This window comes from Notamacropus eugenii, chromosome 3 (assembly GCF_028372415.1).
Source record: "Notamacropus eugenii isolate mMacEug1 chromosome 3, mMacEug1.pri_v2, whole genome shotgun sequence".
NCBI lineage: Eukaryota > Metazoa > Chordata > Mammalia > Diprotodontia > Macropodidae > Notamacropus > Notamacropus eugenii.
Window position 1 is genome coordinate 107,043,091 of NC_092874.1, and position 23,468 is coordinate 107,066,558.

Consider the following 23,468-nt stretch of genomic DNA (forward strand, 5'->3'; position numbering starts at 1 on the left):
GGAGGCAGAGTCAACAATTTAAATTGTTTCAGAGAGGTCCAAGATGAATAATAAAAAGAATTAATTATTAATTAATAGTATTAACTATAATAATTACATAATTAATAATAATTAATTAAAAGAATGAAATGAATTAAAAACAAAGCAATGAATTTGATGATAAGAATTGGTTTATGGATGATTTGAGATTGAGCAGTTTTAACAGAACAGTGGGGGCAAAAATTGACATGTGCTGGGTATTGAAAAGTGGATAGTGAGAAAATGAGGTATAAGAATAAAGTTCTTTCTAAAAGTTTGACAGTGAATAAAGTGATAGAGCTAAGAAAATAATCAGATAATGTATCAGGATCACATGAAGGTTTTTAGGATAAGGGAGACTACACGTTTGTAGGCATAAGAGAAAGATCCAGTAGAGAGGGAGAGATGAAAGGTGAAAGAGACTAGGAATATAGAGGCAACTTCCTGAGGAGATGGGAATCTACATAGCCTTAGCTAAAGATGATATATTTTTCTGTGATAAAAAGGAGCAGATGAATGGAAACATAAGGGAGTTTTGAGGTATGGAGAAGGGAAGTTGAGGGATATGACATTCAATTCAACAAATATTTTAAGGCATCTCCAAGGCAAAGTTCTTAGCAACTGGAGAGAAGGGAAATCAAGATATGCTTCATCATGGAAGCAGCTGTTGAACTGAACTTTGAAGGAAGCTAAGAATTGTGTGAAGCAGATTGTCCAGGAAGAGTTTTGATCTCCATGAAGTAAAACATAAAAATGTCTCTGCTATGAGAAAGAAGGTGGGCACAGATTTGGGGATCTGAGAATAATGTTCATAGTGGAACAGCTAAATCAATAAAATATGAATAAAAAGATTCCCATGCAATAGTACAGACTCACTTGAATGTAAGTTGTTAAATTTATAGCAACCCCCAGTAGCTTTGTTTTGTGACTTGAAATCCAGCAGATTTCGACAACTTACAGATAGCAGCAGAGAAAGTAGATGAAAAGATATGCAATTCCGAAGTTGGGTTGCATGGTAGTAATGGGTGAAGATCACTGCATGAATCAAGGTTCAAGACTATGGGGAAAAAAATGAAGAATAAGGATAATGGGCTAGAAAAATAAGGAGCAATAAAGAGACTGGAGGTGATCATGTAACAAAGAAGAGGAGCAAAGAGAGAATGAGGAATAGAATAGCTAGGAAAAGGTGAGATAGAAAAGGATGATAGGAAAACTCCATTTACTCCATGGAATACTTTCACTTGTTATAGGAATTCATTCTCTCTGTTACGGAAATTCTTACACCTTGAGTCCATTTCCAAGAAACAGACAGGAACAGATATGGGGGAAGATGAAATGACCAGGAGTCAAAAGACCTGGGTTCTAATGATGGCTCTGCCATAAATTAGCTATTGCTCTTGGACAAGTCTCCTCTCTCCTTCTTAGGCCTCACTTTCCTTATCTATAATATGATGCAGTTGGAGTACATGATCTCTAAGGTCCCTTTTGTATCTAAATCTGTGGTCTTCATCTTCTTCCATAAAACCAAAATTTAGATTATGTAGCTTCTAAGATTCCTTGTAGACCTAGTAACATCTATGAGAAAAAAGATTAGACATATTTCAAAAGACAAATTAGGAACAATCTCATAATAAAACTCCTGCTATATTTTCTGGCCATGGAACCAAATTTTGCCGAAATATTGACAAAATAAGTCATTTTAGAATTGGAATTTAAACATCTGGACCTAACAGAATGGTTGTAATCCAACAACATGCAGTCACTCTTAATCTATACCAGATTATGTGCACACTTTACACAAGTGTGTATAATGAATACAATCAAGTAAGACTAAGAACTGAATCTTCCCCACTCATAAATTTGACACACTTGCTGTAACTAGAAAGACCTATAACAGCTAGGGAACAGCAATGATATCCAAGGGCACTGAGTAGAGCAGTTGGTACACTGTTATTGTAAAAACAATATCACATACTATCACATACTGATCTAAAAGAAAATGAAACTTTTAAATATTTTACAACATTTTGATGTTTTATAAAAGCTTTTATCAGCTATAGCTTGTATGTTTTACTTCTTCTGGGTATGTGTTGCATTTAAAAAAAATTAAAAGCCCCTTCTCTCCCCCCAAAAAATAAACAAATCATGGAAAACAGAAGAGACATGAAAGACAATGCAATTATGTATTATTGAAAGAGAACTGTCCTGGTAATATGATTTAAGTTCCTATATATAGAAACCATAAAATCATAGAACTTTGGAGCTATATGTCAGACTTTGAGATCATATAGTTCAGACCTTAAATTTTACAGTTGAAAAAACTGAGATCCAAAAACTTTAATCATCTTGTTGAAAGTCATACTTTTTAGAAGGGATAGGGAAAGAGCTAAGCTCTCCTGATTTCTAAATTCACAGTTATTCCATTCACATTTACACTGCCTCTGACATACATGATCTTCTTGTCACCCCACCATAACAAATACTCTGTTGTCAAATGTCTATTTTACTTTTAATCACTATCTGGCTTGATTTGAATGTGTTCTCAATTCCCACATGTACCCTAGCTGAATTGTTAGGGATGCATTTACTGAATATTGCTATTGGACATGATGTTGGAAAACATTACCATCTTGTTGCTCAGGACAACAAGGCTGATGATACCTATGGTGCAGAGAGGTTAACAGGGATGGGAGGGTCCCGTGTCATAAAAAGGGGAGGGTCCAGTATGACCCAGATGAACCATATAAATAGGGGCAAGGGTAGGGAGGAGAGGAGAGATACCACAGCTCTCTAGGGGAAAGGTATAAATAACCTGCCTCTGGGATAGTCTACTCTGTGGTACTCTTGAGTCCTGGATATATCCAGCTCAAGCTCTCATTGCATTGAAAAGTCCTTCCCAAAACCACTCAACTTTTTTAACCCATTACCCCTGAAAGGAATATAGTGAGACTAGGATCCACACTCTACTGAACTCCCCAGTGTCATTTCTAGGTTAGAATCTTAACACAACCATGAAGTTCATCCTTCTCTTTGCTCTCCTTTTGGGTGAGTGTCCTGAGTATCTAAAGGCTTTCATCTTGTCAAAAAAAATTGAATTTAGAGGAACAAGGGTATATATGGTCAAAGGTAGAGAAGTATAGAGTATAGAGACAGTTCACAGCAGAGATGGGTATTTACCATCCTTTTATTCCCCCTGCATTCTTCTCTTTGCTTTCCTTTCAGTTTAGTTTCTGTGGGTTCCCATCTTTATCAGGAAATATCTGGGTTAGGAGGGGTAGAAGTGTACATGGTAAGATATGGAAGAGAGATATAAGGAGAATCTGGAGATAGTTATGGGTCATGATGGATGCCTCCCATCTTTTTGTTAACCTCCACCCAAACCCCAACCTATGTCTCTTTTGAAGTTTATTCCTGCCCTGGAAAAAATACTTCTCCCTAATGCTCAGGTTATTAACATGGATTCATTACTACCTGTAGAAATCCTACTCTTAATCACAGGAAAGTGAAACTCAAGACCTCGGCTTCTTCTCCAGTCCTAGCAGGCAGTGATTTATCCATCCTGATTCCCTAGCCCCTATATTTCTGAGAATGTCTGGAAACACACACGCATGCACACATACATGCATTTGTGGAGGGGTGTGTGTGTGTGTGTGTGTGTGTGTGTGTGTGTGTTCTAGGGGACCACTTTCTGCTTCTTTTGGATCGATAACCACTGAAGGACAACAAGGTCGAGACCAAGATGACTAGATTGCCTATAACCAAAAATGTACTGGAAAAACTCAGCATAGAGGATATGCTGTTTTCTGATCTCACAGTTTATCTTTCTCATCCTCTTTTCTCCAGGTACATTTTCCTCTTATTATAATGCAGTAAAGGAAGACCTTCCCCCTTCCCTGGTATATGTCAAAAACCACTTCCATCCCTGCATCGCTGTTCTCCTCCACAAACAATCTTTGTTAGCTGCTGCTCGATGCTACTTATCGTGAGTAATGGAGCCCCTCCACTTCCATGTCCTCAGCCTCCCCACTCCAGATTAATACAAATAGCTAGAAAAAAAGGAGTCAGACTTCCAATCTGTGCCCTTAATGCTTTTTAAGTCTCATAGATTATAAATATATACATGTCTATATATAAATATGTGTGTATAAATTTATATAGGTATGTACACACAGATATACCTGTATATATGCATGTATATGCATATACACACACATAGATTCATGGGTCACTTGGAAATGTGCAGACATATATATCTTCCATGTTAAAAGGTAACCAGAAAGGGTTTTTATTGCATCATATGGAACCAAGGCTTTTAGAAGTCCTAGTTTGAGAGAGACAGAGAGGGGGGGAGGGAGGGAAAGAGAAAGAGGGGGTGGGTGGGAGACAGAGTATTTTCAATGAAATTGAGAGGATAAAAAAGAAGAAAATCCCCAAGGGTGAAGTGAACAAGGACCTGCTTTTCTGGCATTGAAAACAGATATGGTGTTAATTTTTAAAGGAAGAGGATATTACTATTAAGCTTTAAAAAATAATTCTCCCCTATACTCATTCCTTGTATATATCACCCACTCATCCCCACAGAAGCCACAAAGTGTTGGTGGAACATTTCTTGAAGAAATCTAAGGACAAAATAGAGAAAACAATTGATTCCATGCAGATCATTGGCCACTGGAACGTAACTACAGATTCTTTCAAGTACCCCTTGACCTCGATCTCTAAAAGTACCAGTGTTATCCCTGGGGTGACCAATAATTATACTGTCTCTGACTTGGATTGGAGCCCACAGAATGGTACTGGTAAGTAGAGTGGTCCATCTGGCAATAGGCTATGGTCATTTGGAAAAGGGGAGAAACTTGGGCATAGGTGAAGAAATGAGGGGAAAATCTCACTTATAGACTCTTCTTGAATTCCTTTTATGTCTCTTGTTAAGACTCCAAACTGGTCTCTCTTCTCTTTCAAAATCCAAACTTTTCTCTATAAAAGTACTAAATGTCCTTTTCCAAGGCAAGGGCCTCTTAAAAACAACAACAAAAATGGGTAATATTCATGTTTCCTCACAAAACAATCCATAGTCAATGCAGTGAATTTTCCTGTTAAAAAGGAGAGAAAGACAAAAATATACATTACACTGTGCGTATATAGTGGAGAGTGTGCTGGTCTCTCTCTGGTAAGCCTACCACAATGGCTTTGTGAGACACCCAGTGGACAATTCATAAACTGTTCATAGACAAAATTACTTCATTTTTTGTACAATGGGATGGAATCTCCGGAAAAGGGTGCTGAAGAAGAGCAACCTGTTGTTAGTAGTAAGCTTCCTATATCTAGCCTACTTTTAAATCCCTAGTAGTCTGAGTGAGTTCCCTAAGTTCCTGAAGTAGTAATTTCCTTTTCTACCCGGGACCACTTTCTTGGAAGAAAGTTGGAACTGTCTTCCTTGGGAAAACATGAATTATTAAATTCAGGGATTACCCCAGCAATGAAATGTGCTGTCTGTATCCTTTTCCCTGAATTATTTGAGTTACTTAATATTCAGCCCATCATATTCTTTTTGTGTCTCAGAGTAGTGGTACTTAAGGCAACTCCTGGGCTTTTTAGCATTAAATATAAACGTTTTCCATTAGATTTTTAAAATAAGTTGTTCTGCCTCCCAAGTCTTCCATCCTTTCAAAACACCCCATCAACTCAAGTTACAAAATTAAGGTTGACATAATCAGATCACCTCACTTTCTTGCTTAAAAAACTGGCAAAATGTAGCTTTCAATTATGACTCTTGGGGGGAAGAGAAGTGATGACCACAAAGTGATTTCGTTTACTTATTTTATACACATAAAAAAAGATCTTTTCTCACATAACCACAATCATTCTCTTTTCTATATGTCTAAACACAAAAAGGATGACCACACTAGAATGAATCATGGTAATTTAGGGGGAAAGGGAGGGAAGGTGTAGGGAGGCACTGGGTTGCAGGGTACTAGTTGGAAAAATCTCTCTTTTCTGCAGGAAAGCAGCTTAACCTTACGAAAACTTTTCAAACTGCTCTAATCAGAAATCAGAATCTAAATCAGAAAACAAAACTTGGGAAAGGCAGCAGAAAAAACAAGAGATACGTGAAATTCTTAATATCATTTCTGAAACTTTGTATGGGAATTTGGTAATTATCTTACACTCTATTCTCTTCTTGACTTGAAATGTTTGTATATGTTTATAATACATAATTGGAGGAGATTCCCATTATTTTAGACTCCATTAATTTCAGATTTGACCCTGTGATGGGTGGTTGCTGCTATTATTTGCCCTTCGTTCTTGAAGAGGATTATGACATCAGGGAGATGATGCCGTATGAAAATTAAAACTTTTATATCTACAAAAGAGCTTTCTTAACTTGCTTCTCTCTTCTCTATTTCCTTTATTATATGACTTGGAACAGGACTATAGCCCTGTAATGTGTTTTTTTTATTCTATCATTGTGCTAAATTTTGGATTGTTTGGTTTTTTTCTATAAGATTAATGACATAAAAATGGTACATGGCTATTGATGAGGGAGATATGAGGGATTATTATTAATTCTCCAAAGATTATCCCGGCTTGTTGGAGATGGGGAACATTATGTTTTCTAGGGAGATATAGGGAAGGTAAAATGAGACTCAGAGATTGACAACTCAGTGAAATCTCTGGCTGTTTCTAAAGTTTTGGGGAGATGATGATGTGTTTTCAAGTCAACTAAAGTGAATTCAAAGATTGGTGTGAGCTGAGTTGCGAACAGTCTCATACTTCAAAATAAAGATTCCATTAAGCCCTCTTTACTAGGATACTATAAAATATGTATGCATCATAAAATATATTATGCCCTTATGTCTGGGGTATCATAAAATCAAAGTTATCATATGTAGCTAATTAAATTTTAATTTTAGAAATTTTTCTCCTTAAGAATGAATAAGAAAATTGTCCCTGAGAAGGGCCTCAAGCCCAGCACCCATGAGGGAGCTCAATTTTATACTCTTAAAAACTTGCTCCCTAAGATATCATAAATTCACTATTTCATATTTTTAAACAAAACTTTAGAAATTTGCTCCTTATAGAAACTATTCTCATAAAGTCTCTCAAGCCCAGAGATCAAAATTTTAGTGTTAATTTTAGAGCTCAGATTTAAACTCAAGACTTCTGTTTCTCCCAATATAGTATTTTTCTATTACATCATGCAACCTTGGGGGAGGGGGTAAGAAGAGATGGAATTTGGGGCAGCTTTTGTTCCATTTTAGGGAGATGGAGAATACTCTCAACTAGAAGAAATAACTGGTGATCACTGTTTTTTTTCCCTCTTTTTTAGGAAATGGTATTCGCTGCTATCATCTGTAATGACAAGATTTAAGGGGAAAAAGAAAAGGCATTCCCTGGGAAATACTATCAGTCTCTGTAATGATATTTTCCAGTATTTCCTTGGCATCCAGAAAATTGTCTACATGATGAATTACTTCTGTTCCCTCTGACTCACAACATTGTCAGAAAAAAGTCATGGGTTGTAAATTAAAGATAATATGACAGGAAAAGATATCTGCAGCATCTCATTTTTGTTCTCCCTTCTTCATTTCATAAAGTATTCAAATTAGACAAGGCTTATACACTTAATTCTCCCACACACTGAATAAAGTGTTTAGTAGGTTGCTTCCCTCAGGGGAAAGCACTTAGGGGAAAAGAACACATTGATATTGATATGAGATCACATCTGACTCTCAAAGACTCTGTATTGCATTAAAAATATTATTATTGAAATAGGAGGCATTAATGTGGCACATACATGTTGAGGTCGCAAGATGGCTGTTCTTGGAATGAAGAAAGGTCTTAATCCACGTCTGACTCTTTGAACCCTTCAGGTCACTTAATAACAATATATACCCCCAAACAACTCTCTAAGGCTATGGTGTTGGAGCTGATTGCAATCTGTCTGGTTATTAGGAGAGGGACTTTACTAATAGGAGCTTTCTATTATGGACAGATCACAAGGAGGAAGAGGAAGTAGTAGTAGTACTAGTAGAAACCAGCAGCAGCAGCAGCAGTAGTAGTAGTAGTAGTTTCATAGTTTTGAAGAAATATTATTGGGAGGCACTGATATTGAATGACTCTGAGAATAGAGAAGAAGGGGGAAAATTATGAAACAAGATTCAAAGAAGAAGACAATAACCACAGCCAAATTCCAGAACCCGAATTACAGCCATAAATGTGGAACTAAGTAAAATATAAACAGTGCTGAATAGATGCTCAGACAAAATGTGCTATAAGACTTTTTGATATCAAATTAGAATTGGGGGAGGGGAGCTCTATGTCAAAACCCTCAGCTGTTTAGAAGATTATCTTCAGTCCCTTATAAGATAAATGACATAGGCTACTTTATATTTATATGTGTATTTCCCTAGATCAATATTGTCGGACAATAACATTTTCAAAGTCATTCAGTTCATGTATGTGAACCACCTTGCAGGAAAAAAAAAACCATTGTTTAAGACCATCTTCCTCCATATTGTGCTACCTTAATTGTCAGGACGATGAGACACTTAGAGTATTACTGCAGTAACTTTTCTATTTGTCTGTCTCCCTGTACCCAGCATCATCTCCCCCTCTCCATGCATTCTCTATATAGTTCCCTAAAACACAGGTTTGATTATGTGTCATCTCACTGTGACTTCTGTCTAAAAAAAAAAGTTACAGTGGGATATCTTTATCCTCTTAACCTCTAGAATAAAATAATAGACTACTGTATTTGAAGCCCTTTACAGTTAGGATCCAAACTGTGTCTTTTCATACTTCCATTATTTCTCTCTATACCAAAACTATTCCTTTGTACACAGTGACAGTCGACTTCATGTCCAAAGATGCCTGGAAAATTCTTGCTCCTCACCTTCATCCCTTGGAGAAAGCCCCTAGGTTCCATCTTGTGTTTACTTATATATGTGTATTACTTCTCCCAAGTAACAATGTAAGTTCCTTTAGAGTATAGAAATAGTTATCATTTTTGTCTTTGTCCAGTTCCTAGATTTAGCCTGGCACAACAGTGGGTAATATAGGTGCTTTAAATTGAATTAATGTGAGTGGTTTTCTTTCCTGCAGACTGCCAGAGGTAAACATAAGACTGTAAAAGATGCCTTAGGAGTCCAAATAGCACTAGTATATTATTTTTTTCTTAATTCATAAAATAAATAATTTTATAAAAAGCATGCCACCCAAAATGCAATGGAGAGAGAAGCCTTAATAGACCTGAATAGGCTCCAAAAATATTACCAACCAAGAACTGAGCAAGAGAGGCAGCGTATAAAAGATATTAGAAAATATGATTCCAATTCATGCTTCATATATATATATATGTATATGTATATATACATATATATATATATATATATATATATATATATATATATATATATATATATATATATACACACACACATATATGGGTGTCGGTGTGTGTGTGTGTTCATCCTTGGTTGCTGAAGAAGACCATACCATCAGAGAAATAATGACCTGACTTGCACTTGACTTTGTTTTGAGTGAGAGAGGGCTGTGCAGGTCACCAGCCTCATTTCTCCTCCAGAGCCATCTGAATCCAGTGACCATTTTCATCAGGATGACTGGAGATGACCAGGATGAGGCAACTGGGTTCTGATTTGCCCACAGTAACACAACTAGTGAGTGTCTGAGGTGAGATTTGAACTCAGGTCCTCCTGACTCCTGCACTGGTGCTCTATCCACTGCACCACCTAGCTGCCCAATGAAGGAAAAGATAAAAAGAAGTTGAAGGAGGGGTGCTGGGAGTGAGGAGACAAGATACCCCAAGGTATCACTTCACAAGGTACACTCACTATAGACTGGAGAAGCCAAAAGCGCTAGGACAGAGTATTTCTAAGGTGCTAATTCCAGCCAAGTGGCATAGTGGATGGAGCTATGCTATGGACCTGATGTCAGGTAGACCTGAGCTCATATCTGGTCTCAAACACTAAATATCTGGGTGATCCTGAGTAAGTCACTTTACTTCTCTCTATCTCAGTTTCCCCACATGTAAAACGGGGATAATAACAGCATCTACCCCTGCCACCCAGAGTTGTTATGAGACTCAAATGAGACCATACTTATAAAAGCACTTTGCAAACCTAAAGTGCTATGTAAGCGTTAGCTGTAATTATTGTTGTTGCTTCCAGGGCTGGACTGAGCTTCCAAGACAAAGCGGTATCTGTGTTATGGCAGAAAAATTCCAAAGTTGGTTGGGAGAGGAATAAAACATGGCTGGCCTGGGTGGACTCCTTAAACAGGCAGAGCCACTGACAAAAGCTTCAGGAAAAAGAAAGAAGGGAAGAGCAATGCCAATGAATCTTAGATTCAGACCTCAAACAGACCTTAGTAGAGGCCACGGAGTAAAAGGATGGAGTTGGTTAAATGATATGCCCACAACCTACAGCTAGCATGCATCTGAGGTCTTTTCTTATTCCAGGTTCAACATTCTATCTACTATTATGACCTAACTGCTTGAACTTGGCTTCAAGCAAAGCCTAGATTTGTTAAGTAGGGGAAATTCTTTTTTGGGAGAAGAGGATGTATGGCTTGAATTAGATGATCCTTTCCATCTCTGACATTCTGTGATCCAACTCAATTTGAATCAATTGAATGGCAATTTTTAAAGGATCTATGATAAACAATACAAAGGACTAAGTGCTAGTGACTTAAGGATGAAAATGAAACAATCCTAGCTCTCAAATGACTTAAGATATAATGAACGAGGCAAATAAATAGAAGCAATTGAACAACAAACCAGGAAGAAACATGGAGCAAACAATGATAAACCATTAAAATTCAAATATGGGGAGATGATACATTGTGGGGAGGCTGGAAAAGCAAGAAACCAAGTAGCAAGACAATAAATAATTGATTTCTCTCTAGAGAGAAGGATCTTGTAGTAAGACTTCAGTGTGAAATCGAACCTTTTAAAGGAGTCCTCAAGGCTTTTGAAATAGCCCAGCCTTGCCTTAAATAGACCCAGCTTCCCAAGAGAGCTAGTTATTACTGAGAGCTGTATCTTCACTTTCTTTGTAATATTCCAGGTCAGAAGTGTGAGATAATGCTATGTTCTCAGGGCAAGGAGAAAGCTCTGATGGGGCCTGGCAGATGTTGTCCTATGTTGTCTTTTCCAAGTGATGAACTACCTTACAAGACTCTGAAAAATTTTATAACTATGATTTTAGGAATCTGCTGGAAATCCTTGAAAAATCATAGAGAATGAGAGGCACCAAGGGTAACACAAAAATACACTGTTGACAATAGAAATCTCATGGAGATAAGATGTTTCTAGAGGGTGAGAAAAATTACAGAAGTATAACATTTTGGCATTATAAGGGATTCTAAAATAAAATTCTCTAGCCTCTACATTTGTCATATAAAAAAACTGTGGTCCCAGAAAGACTACATTTCTACATTGTGACATAACTACTTCTTAGAAAGGCTAAGATGAGAAAACAAGATACTGAAAGATTTCTAAGACTCCCAAGCATAGAATTCTTTCATTCATATTGTATTGTGAACTGATACCCACCATGTCCAATCTTCTTGTTTGCAAAAGTATCCATGAAACAACTTCTAATTAAGCAAATAAATAATCAGCTTGACTTTATGCTTTCCATTTCCCACATGGAGCTTTTCTGTTTTGTTTGAGGTGCATTCAGAATGTCTGGTCTGTTGCCCAGGACAACAGCAGCGATGTTTATAATGGGTATGGTGATGCTACAGGGAAGGGAGAGGTGAGTGTCATAAAGAGAAAAGTATAAATACACTTTATTACTACTTTAAAAGGGAAAAGGTAGGGATAACCTACCTCTGTAACCTGCTCTATTTTGAGGAATACCTCTGAGCCTTAGAATTCTCAGCTCAGGCTCAGTCTGATCCCATTGAACACTCCTTTCCAACACCATCCACTTCTAGTCAATACCACTGAGGAACAGGAGTGGAAGGAAAAACTGTACTCCATGTTTTCCTGTACTCCCCAGCTTCATCTTTGGGATAGATAAATACCCTGGCATAATCATGAAATACATTTTGCTATTTGTTTTCTTTGTTGGTGAGTATCCATGGGCTTCTATCTTTTTGTTGTTCAAGTTGTTTCAGTAGTATTTGACTATTTATGACCCCATTTCAGGGTTTTCTTGGCAAAGATATTGGGACTGGTTTGCCATTTCCTTCTCTGGCTCATTTTACAAATGAGAAACTGAGGCAAACATGATTAAGTGACTTGCCCAGGGTCACACAGCTATAAGCATCTGAGGACAGATCTTAAGCTTATAAAGATCAGACTTCCTAATTCCAAGCCCAGTGTTCTACCAACTGTGCTACCTAACTTCCTTTATGTAACAGGAAAAGCCTGGGTTCTTGATTGGAAAGGATTAGAGGTGGGAGATATAGGAGAGTATGGAAGATAGTGATGGGGAGCAGACATATGCCTCCTATTCTTTGATTCTCCCCACCTTAGAGAGGTGTCAACCACATCTCCATGTTCCCAAACCAAGGCTGAACAAATAGCATAAGAGATTAGGATCATGGATTTAAAGTTGTAAGGGACCCTAGAGGTCTTTGAGGACAATTTTCTTTCCCTGTCCTGCTCAGGTTATTAGAAAGCATTGGCCTCATTACCTTTAGGGAAATCCTATTTTAATAATAGTAGAATGAAACTCAGAACATTGTCCCATCTCCAATACTAGAAGCTGAAAAGACTATATTGAATTCTCTCCCTCCCACCATCCTAGGTCCTTGCATTTCTGGTAGTGTCTGAGGATAAAGTCTGGTGTGATAATAGGGATCACCTCATTCTTTCATTTCTATTCATCTCCCTTGCTGCTTCTGTTTGATAGATAATAGAGTATGGAAGGAATGAAGTAGCAACTCCAAGACTAGTGTTAACTGAAGCAACTGAGTGAGTTGAACAATGCTCTATTTTTCTGACCCTATAACCTGGCTTCCTTCTCCGTCTTTCCCCCAAGGTGAATTTTCCTTTGGTTATACAGATGAGCAGAATGACGATCCTGCACCCTACCTTGTATATATCAAAAACCAATTTAGCCCCTGTGTAGGTGTTCTGATCCATCAACAGTGGGTCCTGGCAGCTGCTCATTGCTATTTACCGTAAGTGACAAAGGCTTCCATGCCCAAATATAGTTCACTATATTTTCTGGAGTTCTGTAGCTGGAAAACATTTTTTAAGGTTGTCACATTCCACTTCCCCCAAGAATGATAGTACCAGGATCAAATAGAAGGGTTAGTTGTGTATTCTTAAACCACTCCAGATCAGTAGACATTATAAGGGGAGAGAGGATGGTGGGGAAGGCTCTTGGTTGATTAGCAAAAAAAAAAAAAAAAAAAAAAAAAGGCTTAATAAACATAGAAGGTTAAGAGAGACAGTAATAAGAATTGAAAAGTTCATGGAACTTGTAAGGTCAAAGTATGAGGATATATAGTCTCTGTGCCGAAACAGTGTTGTAGAAGAAATAAGGAAGATTTTTGGTTTTGTAAATAAAAAGACCTTCTGGAACTTTAGAAGAATTGTGAGTTTAGAAATGGAAGACAATTGAAGTAGGGCCAAGTCAGAGGAGAATTAACTAAAGGGTGTTTTAAGAAAGCCTCAAACAAAGATGTGGCTATATGAGTGGATTCATAAATTCTTTCATTACTCTCAATCTCTCCATCACTATTGCAGAAGCCTCAAAGTGAAGTTGGGAAATTTCAAGAAAAGAGTTAGAGATGGAACAGAGCAGACCATTAATTCTGTCCAAATCATTCGTTACTGGAATTTGAGCACAGATTCTTCTGAGCATAACCTCATGCTAATCAAGCTATCCAAACCTGCAGTCCTCAATGAAAAGGTCCAGCCCATGGCCTTGCCCACTAAAAGTGTCCCTGCAGGCACAAAGTGTGTTATCTCTGGCCTAGACTGGAGCATTAAAAATAGTGGTGAGTATTCATATGACTCAGAGCCTAAGGAATGGATGAATGAATGAATGAAAAAAAAACATTGTTATGTCTCACTGAGCAAAGTGATAATGATTAGTGATGTCAAAGAGCTCACATTCTAGCGGGAGACAACAGATAAAGGAATTGTCAGCTTCAAGTTAAATGGAAAGGCCCCAATGGGAAAAAGGATTCTTAATGTGTGGAAGCAAAGCAGATAGTAATACTTTTTTGGTTTCATTTCCATTGATATAAACCATATCTGTTGATCTATTTGAAGAATTTGGTAGTAAGAACTTTCTTTTCAGGGTCTTCAGTCACTCCAACTGCTCAAGAGGCAGGGTTTCAAGAAAGAAGTTGCTAGATAGCATGTTCACAATTGCTTGTTGATGCTCTGGATGAAGGCTTCTGGGGCCAGGTTAGAAGCCAGGCCAGTGGTCTGAGAGAACTGCTACTCCTTGGGCTCTGGGGTTCAGAGACTTGAGGGGGCAGTTTCCATCAGGGTCTGAAGGAAGGTGGAGACAGTGATTTTACTCACATGGCACACGTTACCTTGTTTCTCATCAGTATTACTTGTTGTTGCTACCTAGCTTCATTGAATTTAGACTATCTTTTTTATTAGTATATGCTGGACTCCCTATAGCTCTCTGTCTTTCCCCTTAAAGTCTTGTTTTTAATTTTTTCTCATTAGAGTATTACTTTAGGTTCTCTCCACTTTTGCTCATTCATCCTATGTTATCTTCCCTGCTTAAAATCTAAAACTTCTCTCTCAAAATCCATAAAGATTTTGTCAAAACTCCACTGTTTTCTAACAGTGCTATCCCTTGACCCATTATCCCTGAGTACTAGTGTTATATGTCCATCATTCCTATTTTGGCTTCATTTGCCTATGGTATCCTGCCAGAGGCACATATTGGTATTTAGGGAAATCACGAAGAATGGGGAAAGGAAGGGGGGTAGGGAAGAAGGAAGAAGGTGGAAGGCAGTCCTTGGGATGGTGAAAGGACAACCCGGATAAAAAAAGGAGGGAGGAAACCAAATTAAAAATAAATGGAAGCTTAAAATAAAGAACAAGTTGGTTGGTGTTAGGGTTTCTCCTCAGAAAAAAAAAATCCAAGAGTTGAGACAGAAACAGGAAAAAATTATTAGAAGCTGAGAAGAGACGGTCACCAAATTTCCAGCTGCCTCCTTTCACCATTTGAATATCCCACAGACACCTGAAGTTCAACGTGTCCAAAACTCAACGTCATCAACTGTCTTTTCAAACCAACTCCTCCTCCTAATTCCTCTAATTCTGTTCAAAGTAATATTTATTCTCCTAGTCACTCATGCTCCAAACCTTGTGATTAGCTTTGATGTTCCCCCTTGCTCACATGCCTCTGTCAATCAGCGTTAATGCCTTATTGATTCTTTATTCAATAATCTCCCAAACCTTGGCTCTTCATCATTTTCAGGAATATAGTCTCAGTTTCAGTCCCTCAGTTTGCTTCTTAGCTGGACTTGAGGTATTATTTCTGTATAGGTTTTTGACTGACCTCTTCTCTCTCTCTCATCCTCTCTCTCTCTTCTCTCTCTCTCTCTCTCTCTCTCTCTCTCTCTCTCTCTCTCTCTCTCTCTCTCTCTCTCTCTCTCTCTCTCATATTCTCTTTTTCTCTTTCTCCATTTCTTTGCCTCTCCTTTCACCCCCACAAATCTTACCCACATCACTGCAAGATAAATGTGTGATCTCATCATTCCAGTTCAAAAACTGTCATTAGATTTCAAATAGTCAATTAACAAATTTTTATTAAGTGAACTGAGGATAGAAAAAGAGGCAAGAGATAGCTGCTGCCCTCAAGGAGCTCATAATATAATAGACAAATATTTACAAACTAACTAGGACATGATAAATAGGAAAAGACAGGAAATGTACCATAACTTAGAGGAGTGGTAGGTGATGACTACCAAGCAAAATAAACAAACTTGAAAATATACTGAAGCTAATTACTGACCTTAAGGTAGTATATGACTATATAATGGGAATGTTGTAGTCCTCTCATCTTTGGGTTGAGGACTGATGTTCACTGGTGGGATATTGGGAAAGTCTCAGGGTAAATTAGTGATCTTCTCTCTTTTCTATTTGAGTACAGCTTCTTGTACATATTAAGAAATCAGCCTACAAATGTTTTAACTATTTGCTGTGTTACAGAACCATGGCAGACATTCGTAATATAAATACATTGAATGAAGCAATCTCCTGCTACAAATAGCTTACATTCTAATTGGGGGGGGGGGGAGAATATACACAAGAATATGTAAAATAAATATAAAGAGAATAAATACAACTAAATGCAAATGATGTAAACTGGGATCGTTTGAGAGGAGAGAGGGCACAAAAAAATCAGTTGAAAAGAATCCTATTAAGTTAGCTACTAACAACAGGAAATTTTCTCTTTCTCTTTCTCTCAGGCAAGCACCCTGACCTTAGGCAAACCTTCACAGCCCCTCTTCTATCAGACAAAGAGTGCCAGAAAACAAAACAAGGAAAAGTTAGCAAGAACAGGATATGTGTGAAATTCTTAAAGTCGTTCGAGAGAATTTTTGTGGTAAGTTTTCCATTCTCTTCTCTATGTATGAAGACTTCTTTCTACGCCTCTCTCCATAATGATCTAAGGTAGGCTCTTTCCACTGTGCCACATCTTCTCTGTCAAAGGGTGGAAGCAGTGTAGTATTTTGGAAAGAAAACTGGTCCTGGAGTCCGAGGGCCTACCTAGGTTCAGATCTGCCCTGTGACATTTACTACTTGTATGGTCTTAGACAGGACTCCCAACCTTCCTAGGGCCTCATCTCCTTCACCTAATATACAATGAAGGGCATGGTATCTGGGGTCCCTTCCAGCCCTACATCTATGACCCTTTAAGTACACAATAAACAATACATTCTTGTCTTTCTGTCTCTGTCCCTCTAGGATTTTGTGTGAGGTTAGGCAGAAATCTCAGACAGTGAAGACCATTAAGATAAAGTTACTTTCTCCTATTTTGTGATGAAATAAGTTATGATTTTCAACTGATAACCATCACCCAAAAGAATAAAAGTATCCCAGCACACTCTCCCTCTTTTACTTTGGTAATACTGATTTTGGTTACCCAAAACATATGTCCTGTTTATACCACTGTCCTGGTGAAATTACATGTCCCGTTATCCATTAAACCTGTACTATTGTTTCATCTAACACTGAATTTTCATGAAACTAAATACTGACGTTAAGGGTAGTTATATGACTATATATAATGAGAATGTTGTAGTCCTCCCATCTTTGAGGATTGATGTTCACTGATGGGTTATAGGACAAGTCTTAGCATAAATGAGATATAGGATTACATACTTTTCCTCAAGATATTCTCAGGTGTGAAGGTCACTAGGATTGACTAAAAAGCTGGTCTCTGTGTGATCCTAATGCCATCAACTTCTATAGAGACAGTGAGTCCAGATCCTTGATCCCTGTTGCTTAGGGTTTCACAAAGTCATACAAGCTTCTGATCATTAAAAGACCTCAGAGATTTTTTTGCAGCTTGGGGAAACTAATTCCTTTACCTGACACTTGGTTTAACTGGTCCTGAGAGAAAATAAACTCTTTGGTAGTGGCAGAGTTGGGAGTCTAACTCATTTCCTCATTCACATTATAATACACTGTCTATTGTACTATATTGCCTCCGTGATGGACTCCATGAAAGATGGACAGTGGTATGCCCAATCTTGGTAACTGGGGATCTCTAAGTCAAAAGAGAAGTTCTAATTCCTTTTTTCTTTTTTTCTTTCTTTGTAGGAAGCTGTACTGGCTGCTGTCATCTGCAAAGATAAGATTCAAGGGATAGAGGTTGGACATTTCCTGGGAGGTAACATTGGTGTCTACACTAACATCTTCCACTATATTCCTTGGATCCAGAAAATTATGTCTACAAGATGAATTGCCTTTGTTTTCCCCCGAGTTATTCTACTGCAAGGGAAAAGTTAATGTGATATTTCATTGTATTAAAAGGAATATGACATTCAAGTGCCTGGAAAGAATCCTTCAACTGCACTTCTAAACACATCCACCTTCATATATTGCCTAATTTGGGGAAACCATTTTTTTCAAAGGAATGAAGAGTGCAGAGTGGTCCTAGAGACCTATTGGGGAGATATATAAAAGGGATAGAGAAAGAATCCAGAAAGGAAAAATTAGAAGACTATCTCTATTCATTAGCTTGAAGAAGAGATGGCTAATGAATGACTTCCATACCATATTCAAGTAAAATCAAAGGACTGTATGAAGAGAAGTAGATTTCCCTTTTTGTCATTGAAGGACTGAAAGTAAGAGGAAGATGATTGAAGTTAAAGTAGAAGAGAGGTGGTCAGAAATAAGGTAGAATTTCTTGATGGGTATTCTTCATCCCCTCCTTTTTAGGTTAGATGCAAATGTGTTACCTTCTTGGTTTCCGCTTTTTACTACCTTGAAAACAAAACAAGACAAAACAAAAAAAAAAACCTACTATAATATTTTGGCACATACAAGACCTTTTCTCTTTGAGGTACTAGCCTGTGAAGACTTCAGTAGCCTCCCTGCCTCCTTACTAGCTAAAAGCCCTTTTTCCCTTCAGTAAGGTATTTGAATATCAATTAGCCCACAACCCAGCAATCCAACTCCCCACAATCCAACATGAATGAGATCCAGGCTCTTCACTCTTCTCCCCCAACACTCAGTCCTTTTTGACTCAGATAACAACTCTACAAAAATCCACCAAACTTTGCTGGTTTGAAGTGCTTCCTTATACTGGGGCCAGGGGACCTGACCTGCTTCTATTGTCCCTTACTCCCTTTTTTGTTGTGTTTCTCCTCAATACAGCTGGCTTGATTTACTTTCTCTCTGCTGACTTTTCCTTATTGTGTGGTCCAAGCTTCCTTGTACTGTACCTTAGGATTCCAAATCTTACTCTACCTGCATTAAGACAAAGCCCTAGTAATAGCAGAGCTGAGTCAAAGAGTATGCATAGTTCAGCAGCTTTTTAGGCTTAGCTGCAAATTACTTTCCAGAATGGCTAAACCAATTCAAAGTTGCATCAATATCATTTTGCTGTGCCTGTTTTCCCACAATCTCTCCAATATTTGTCATTTTCTTCTTCTGTCATCTTTGCCAATCTAATGGGTATGAAGTGGAGCCTCTGTTGCTTTAATTTTCATCTCTCTAATTATCAGTGACTTGAAACATTTTTTCATATGTTTGATAGCTTGGATTTCTTTCTTTCATATCTTTTGAATATTCGTCTATTTGGAAATGTATTCTTAATCTTATAAATCTGTTCTTGTGTCTTTTACATGAGATTTTATCAAATAAATTTGATTAGCTCTAATTTTTAATCAATTTCTGCCTCCACTGATAAATTTTTTTTTATTTGTTGCTTCCTAGTCATAGCATTAAAAGAAAATGGAAGGATTTAACCTTTAAGATCTATGGTTTGTGGAAAAATTCACAACCAAAGAAGAAAGATGACAAAAGGTTAAATAAACAATTTTGATTATATGAAACTAAAAAAAAACAAAATCTGCATAGTTGGAAGAGAAACAACTATACAGAAGTGACCAGCAAGATGGGAGGACTAGATAGTTTTCTCTGACCCTCAAGATCTCTCAAACCTCTCTAAAACACATATTTTACACCAAAGATAAAGCAATTTCAGATGCCTCCATGGTTTCACACACCAAAAGTCCAGAAATCTGTTCAGACCACAGTAGTACTCTGGCAGCATTCTGTGTTGCAACAGAACTCTACAAGCCAATGGATGAAAAGAAGGAATGGTCCAAGTATGTGTATGGACTTGTAAACAGAGCTTAACTTTATGTTCATATTCCCACATCTTCCCAGTAGCTCAGAGATCCAGACTCCAAATGGTAGAATTTTGCCCACCATGCAATAATACTGGTGAGGCAACAGAGAACTAAGGAACAGAGAAAACAAGGCATGATATGCTATATGGGGGGGAAGGGGGAGAGCTCTGCTAAGTCAGAGGGAAGTACCCAGCATCCATCCAGATAGGACCAGTTTTATCTCCTTAAAAGTAACTAGAAGCAAAAACCTAGGCTAGTGAACCATGAATTTTCCAACATGGAACAAGGCTGAGATGCTTTGAGAACCAGACCCCAGAGAAATGACCAACAAAGTAGAAGAATCAAAAAGGTAAGCAATAAGAAAAAATAAGGGGGAGGGAACTGAAATTACCACAGATCTCAGGAAAAATAAAACTCCAAGATCTTAAGTATAAGCAGAAAACAGGAAAAATATTAACAACATAAGAAAATATGGCCCTCAGATCTGGCAAACAAATTGAGGCATCTATGAATAAATAAATACTACAAAACAAAGGAAAATGATCCAACATCTGAGGAGGAAGGGGCCCTGTGGATTTTGAGGAGAATGTGGAACCACAACATACTTCCTAAGTGGTTTAAAATAGAAATGAGAATTGTGAAACAGATTCTATGCCCTGTCTAGAAGAAATAATTGGTAGAATAGCAAAATTTGAATCTGTAATAATGCCTCACTAAAGAATTAAAAGAGAGAATATCTGATTGACAATGCAAATACACAGAAGTGGAGGCCACAATCTGGAAGAAGAGAAGCAAAAAAATAATATTATAAGAAATAAATATATTGTCTCTTGACAAGAGCAAGAAACATTCCTGAGTAACACATGGTCTATCAAGATCAAGTTTCCAGAAGAAATGCAAATGACAAATAAACATATCAGAAAAATGCTCCAAATCACTAATAATGAAAATAATTACAAATTAAAACAACTCTACATTTCACTGCATTCACAGGCAATTGACAAAGATGATAAAATGTGAAGAGAATAAATGTTGAAAGCTATGTGGAAAAATAGGCACATTAATACTGTTAGGGGAGGTATGAATTGATCCAACCTCATGGGAAACAATTTCAAATCATGTTAGGAAAGTGATTAAGGTGTTCATACTCTTCAGCATGAAGATATGATCGCTATCAGTCATTTACGTCTAAGAAAGTTAAAGACAGAAGGAAAGTTTCCTCAGATGCCAAAATATTTACAGCAGCAGAGTTAGTGGTAGAACAAAACTGGAAACAGTGGATGTTCATCAATTAAGAACAAATTATGGGATGTTAATGTAATGTGTGTTTGTCCTTTGTTGCCAAAGAAGACCATGCCATCAGAGAAATGATGACATGATTTGCACTTGACTTCGTTTTGAGTGAGGAAGGGCTGTGTAGGTCACCAGCCTCACTTCTCCTCCAGAGCCATCTGAATCCAGTGACCAGATATTCATCAGAATGACTGGAGATGACCCAGGATGAGGAGACTGGGGTTAAGTGACTTGCCCAAGATCACACAGCCAGTGAGTGTCAAGTGTCAAGTGTTAATGTAATAGAATATTATTGTATGGTCAGAAAAAATGAAGATGAAGAATTCAGAGCTACTTGAGAAGATTTGTATGAACTGATACAGAACAACACAAGCTTGAACTAAGTGAACAATCTACAAAGAAAAACTGTCATAAAAGAAAACAAAAGATATCAGAACTATCAATCTAATGACGAATTCTGAATTCAGAGGACTGTTAAAATATTCCTCCTCAGAACACTGATGGGGAGTGAAGTATAAATACTGTCAGATAAGATGGTTTGTTTTGCTTAAGTGCATTTCTTTGTTTCAAGGGAGATTTCAATTGATATGATATTGGCAAATAACAGCAATGTTTTTAAAAGCATCAATAAATGTTTTTAAGACAACAAAATGTTAGTAAAAAGGCTATAGAGAAGCATATTAAAGTGTCCATTTTGACCAGAGTGGATTTATTCAGGAATTCCAAAATTGAAATTATTATTATAATAAATCATAACAAAATAACATGTAACCCGTGGTTTAGGGTCAACCAGAAACTTTGCACTCATAAGAATAATCCATGACACACTCAAAACTTAAGAATCCCTGACTAGAGATTCCTATCTCAGTCTCGATATGCTAGTGACATGTGAGATAGACCTATTCAGAAAATGATGAAGGCATATCCTAGAATGGAATTGTGAAGTTTTGCTGTCTTAAAGATATAGCCATGGTAAGTCTTAAGTTGCATTCTTTCTTCTAATGTACTATCACTTTAAGAAAAATTATTTTTAACTGAGCATTCTCCCTGTAGAAGTCCCTTCTCCAGTGGAAGCTAGTTTTTATTTTCAACTAGATTTGCATTTTGCTTCTCTTGTAAAACTGTATACTCATTCAAACACACATTTAGGTTAAGAAATGGCCCAAGTTCTGCAAGAAGACACGTGCTTTGATAATAATTCACATGAAAAAGTCCTAGCAGGAGAGAGAGGGTTTAGAAGACCCCAAATTCAAGATAAGCCAAATAGTGCAAGACAGCTATGAGAAAAACTGCTGTGGACAGCTGGTAGTGAACAAAGAAGAATGTATGTGAATCATGGAGATGGATGCGCCAGGTCTGCAGGGAATAGGTGAGGATGGCAAGATTACAAGAGCATGGGGGGAGCGATATGAAGGAGAATTGGAAAGGGCAAGGTTATTCCAAAATTTAAATATCAGAGTCTGCATTTGATTCTAGGGGCAATTGGGAACCACTAGGTTTTATTGAGAGGAGTTCATCAGAACTGTGCTTTAGAAGGATCACCTTGGGGAGAATAACGGTAATAGCTGACATTTATTTATGCAGCATTGTAAAGTTTGCAAAATATCTTATACTGAATTGCTTATTTAAGCTTTACAAACTTAGGAAGTAGGGACTAACAGTAACATTATCTCCATTTTATAGAAATTGAGGCTCAGGGAGGGTAAGGGATTTTCTTACGGTCAAAGGTGGGATTCAAATCCAGGTCTTTCTATTCCAATCTAATCTAATACTGTTTGAGCTATAACACACTGCATCTCCTGAATACCTTATACCTACTGGGCGTGCTTGTAATTTCATTGGCACAAGGAACTACCAGATGAGAAAACTCATTTTAGCCATTGCAGGTCAGCACTTTCTCTGCAATTTACAGTTTTAGAGCTGTCTAAAGGAGAGGTCTCAAGCACCCCACAGAATAGCCTGCAACATTCCTGAGTGTGGCCAGAACCAGATTAAAATGGAACTGGGAAATATTTAACAAGATAAGGAAAAACAAAATATAACAGATAAAATTACATTTTAAAACTAAATTAATCTATAGCTCCACAAACATCATGATGCACCAATTAATGATCTCTGTCTCTGTTTGATTGAACACCACTGGTCTAGAACATAGAAATTAAGTGACTTGCACAGGGATAACTAGTAGGGATCAGAAGTGACACATGACATCAGATCTTTCTGGGCCCATGGCCAGGTGTCTCTATCCACTATGTCATGCTGCTTATGAGAATGGAATGAGATGATAGCTATTACCATATTTTCAGAAGCATGTAAACTGTTATGAGATACAAAATAAT

General features: G+C 37.5%; 2 protein-coding genes across 3 annotated transcripts; both read left to right on the top strand.

Moving 5' to 3' along the window:
- Positions 1 to 2,805: 2,805 nt before the first annotated feature.
- LOC140533151 (probable inactive serine protease 37) lies at positions 2,806 to 7,588 on the top strand. 2 transcript variants are annotated; one of them, XM_072652522.1, is made up of 5 exons: positions 2,806 to 3,063; positions 3,862 to 4,000; positions 4,600 to 4,814; positions 6,019 to 6,169; positions 7,346 to 7,587. In XM_072652522.1, exons 1-5 carry the CDS (start codon positions 3,030 to 3,032, stop codon positions 7,503 to 7,505), a joined length of 699 nt encoding a protein of 232 aa, XP_072508623.1. In that variant the 5' UTR covers positions 2,806 to 3,029; the 3' UTR covers positions 7,506 to 7,587. The 2 variants fall into 2 exon arrangements, with proteins under 2 accessions (XP_072508623.1, XP_072508624.1); XM_072652523.1 differs by lacking the exon at positions 6,019 to 6,169 and having other exon boundaries at positions 7,346 to 7,588.
- Positions 7,589 to 11,829: 4,241 nt separating this feature from the next.
- LOC140533150 (probable inactive serine protease 37) lies at positions 11,830 to 18,025 on the top strand. The gene is made up of 5 exons (XM_072652521.1): positions 11,830 to 12,112; positions 13,029 to 13,170; positions 13,742 to 13,995; positions 16,441 to 16,577; positions 17,798 to 18,025. Exons 1-5 carry the CDS (start codon positions 12,079 to 12,081, stop codon positions 17,936 to 17,938), a joined length of 708 nt encoding a protein of 235 aa, XP_072508622.1. The 5' UTR covers positions 11,830 to 12,078; the 3' UTR covers positions 17,939 to 18,025.
- The last annotated feature ends 5,443 nt before the right edge of the window (positions 18,026 to 23,468 follow it).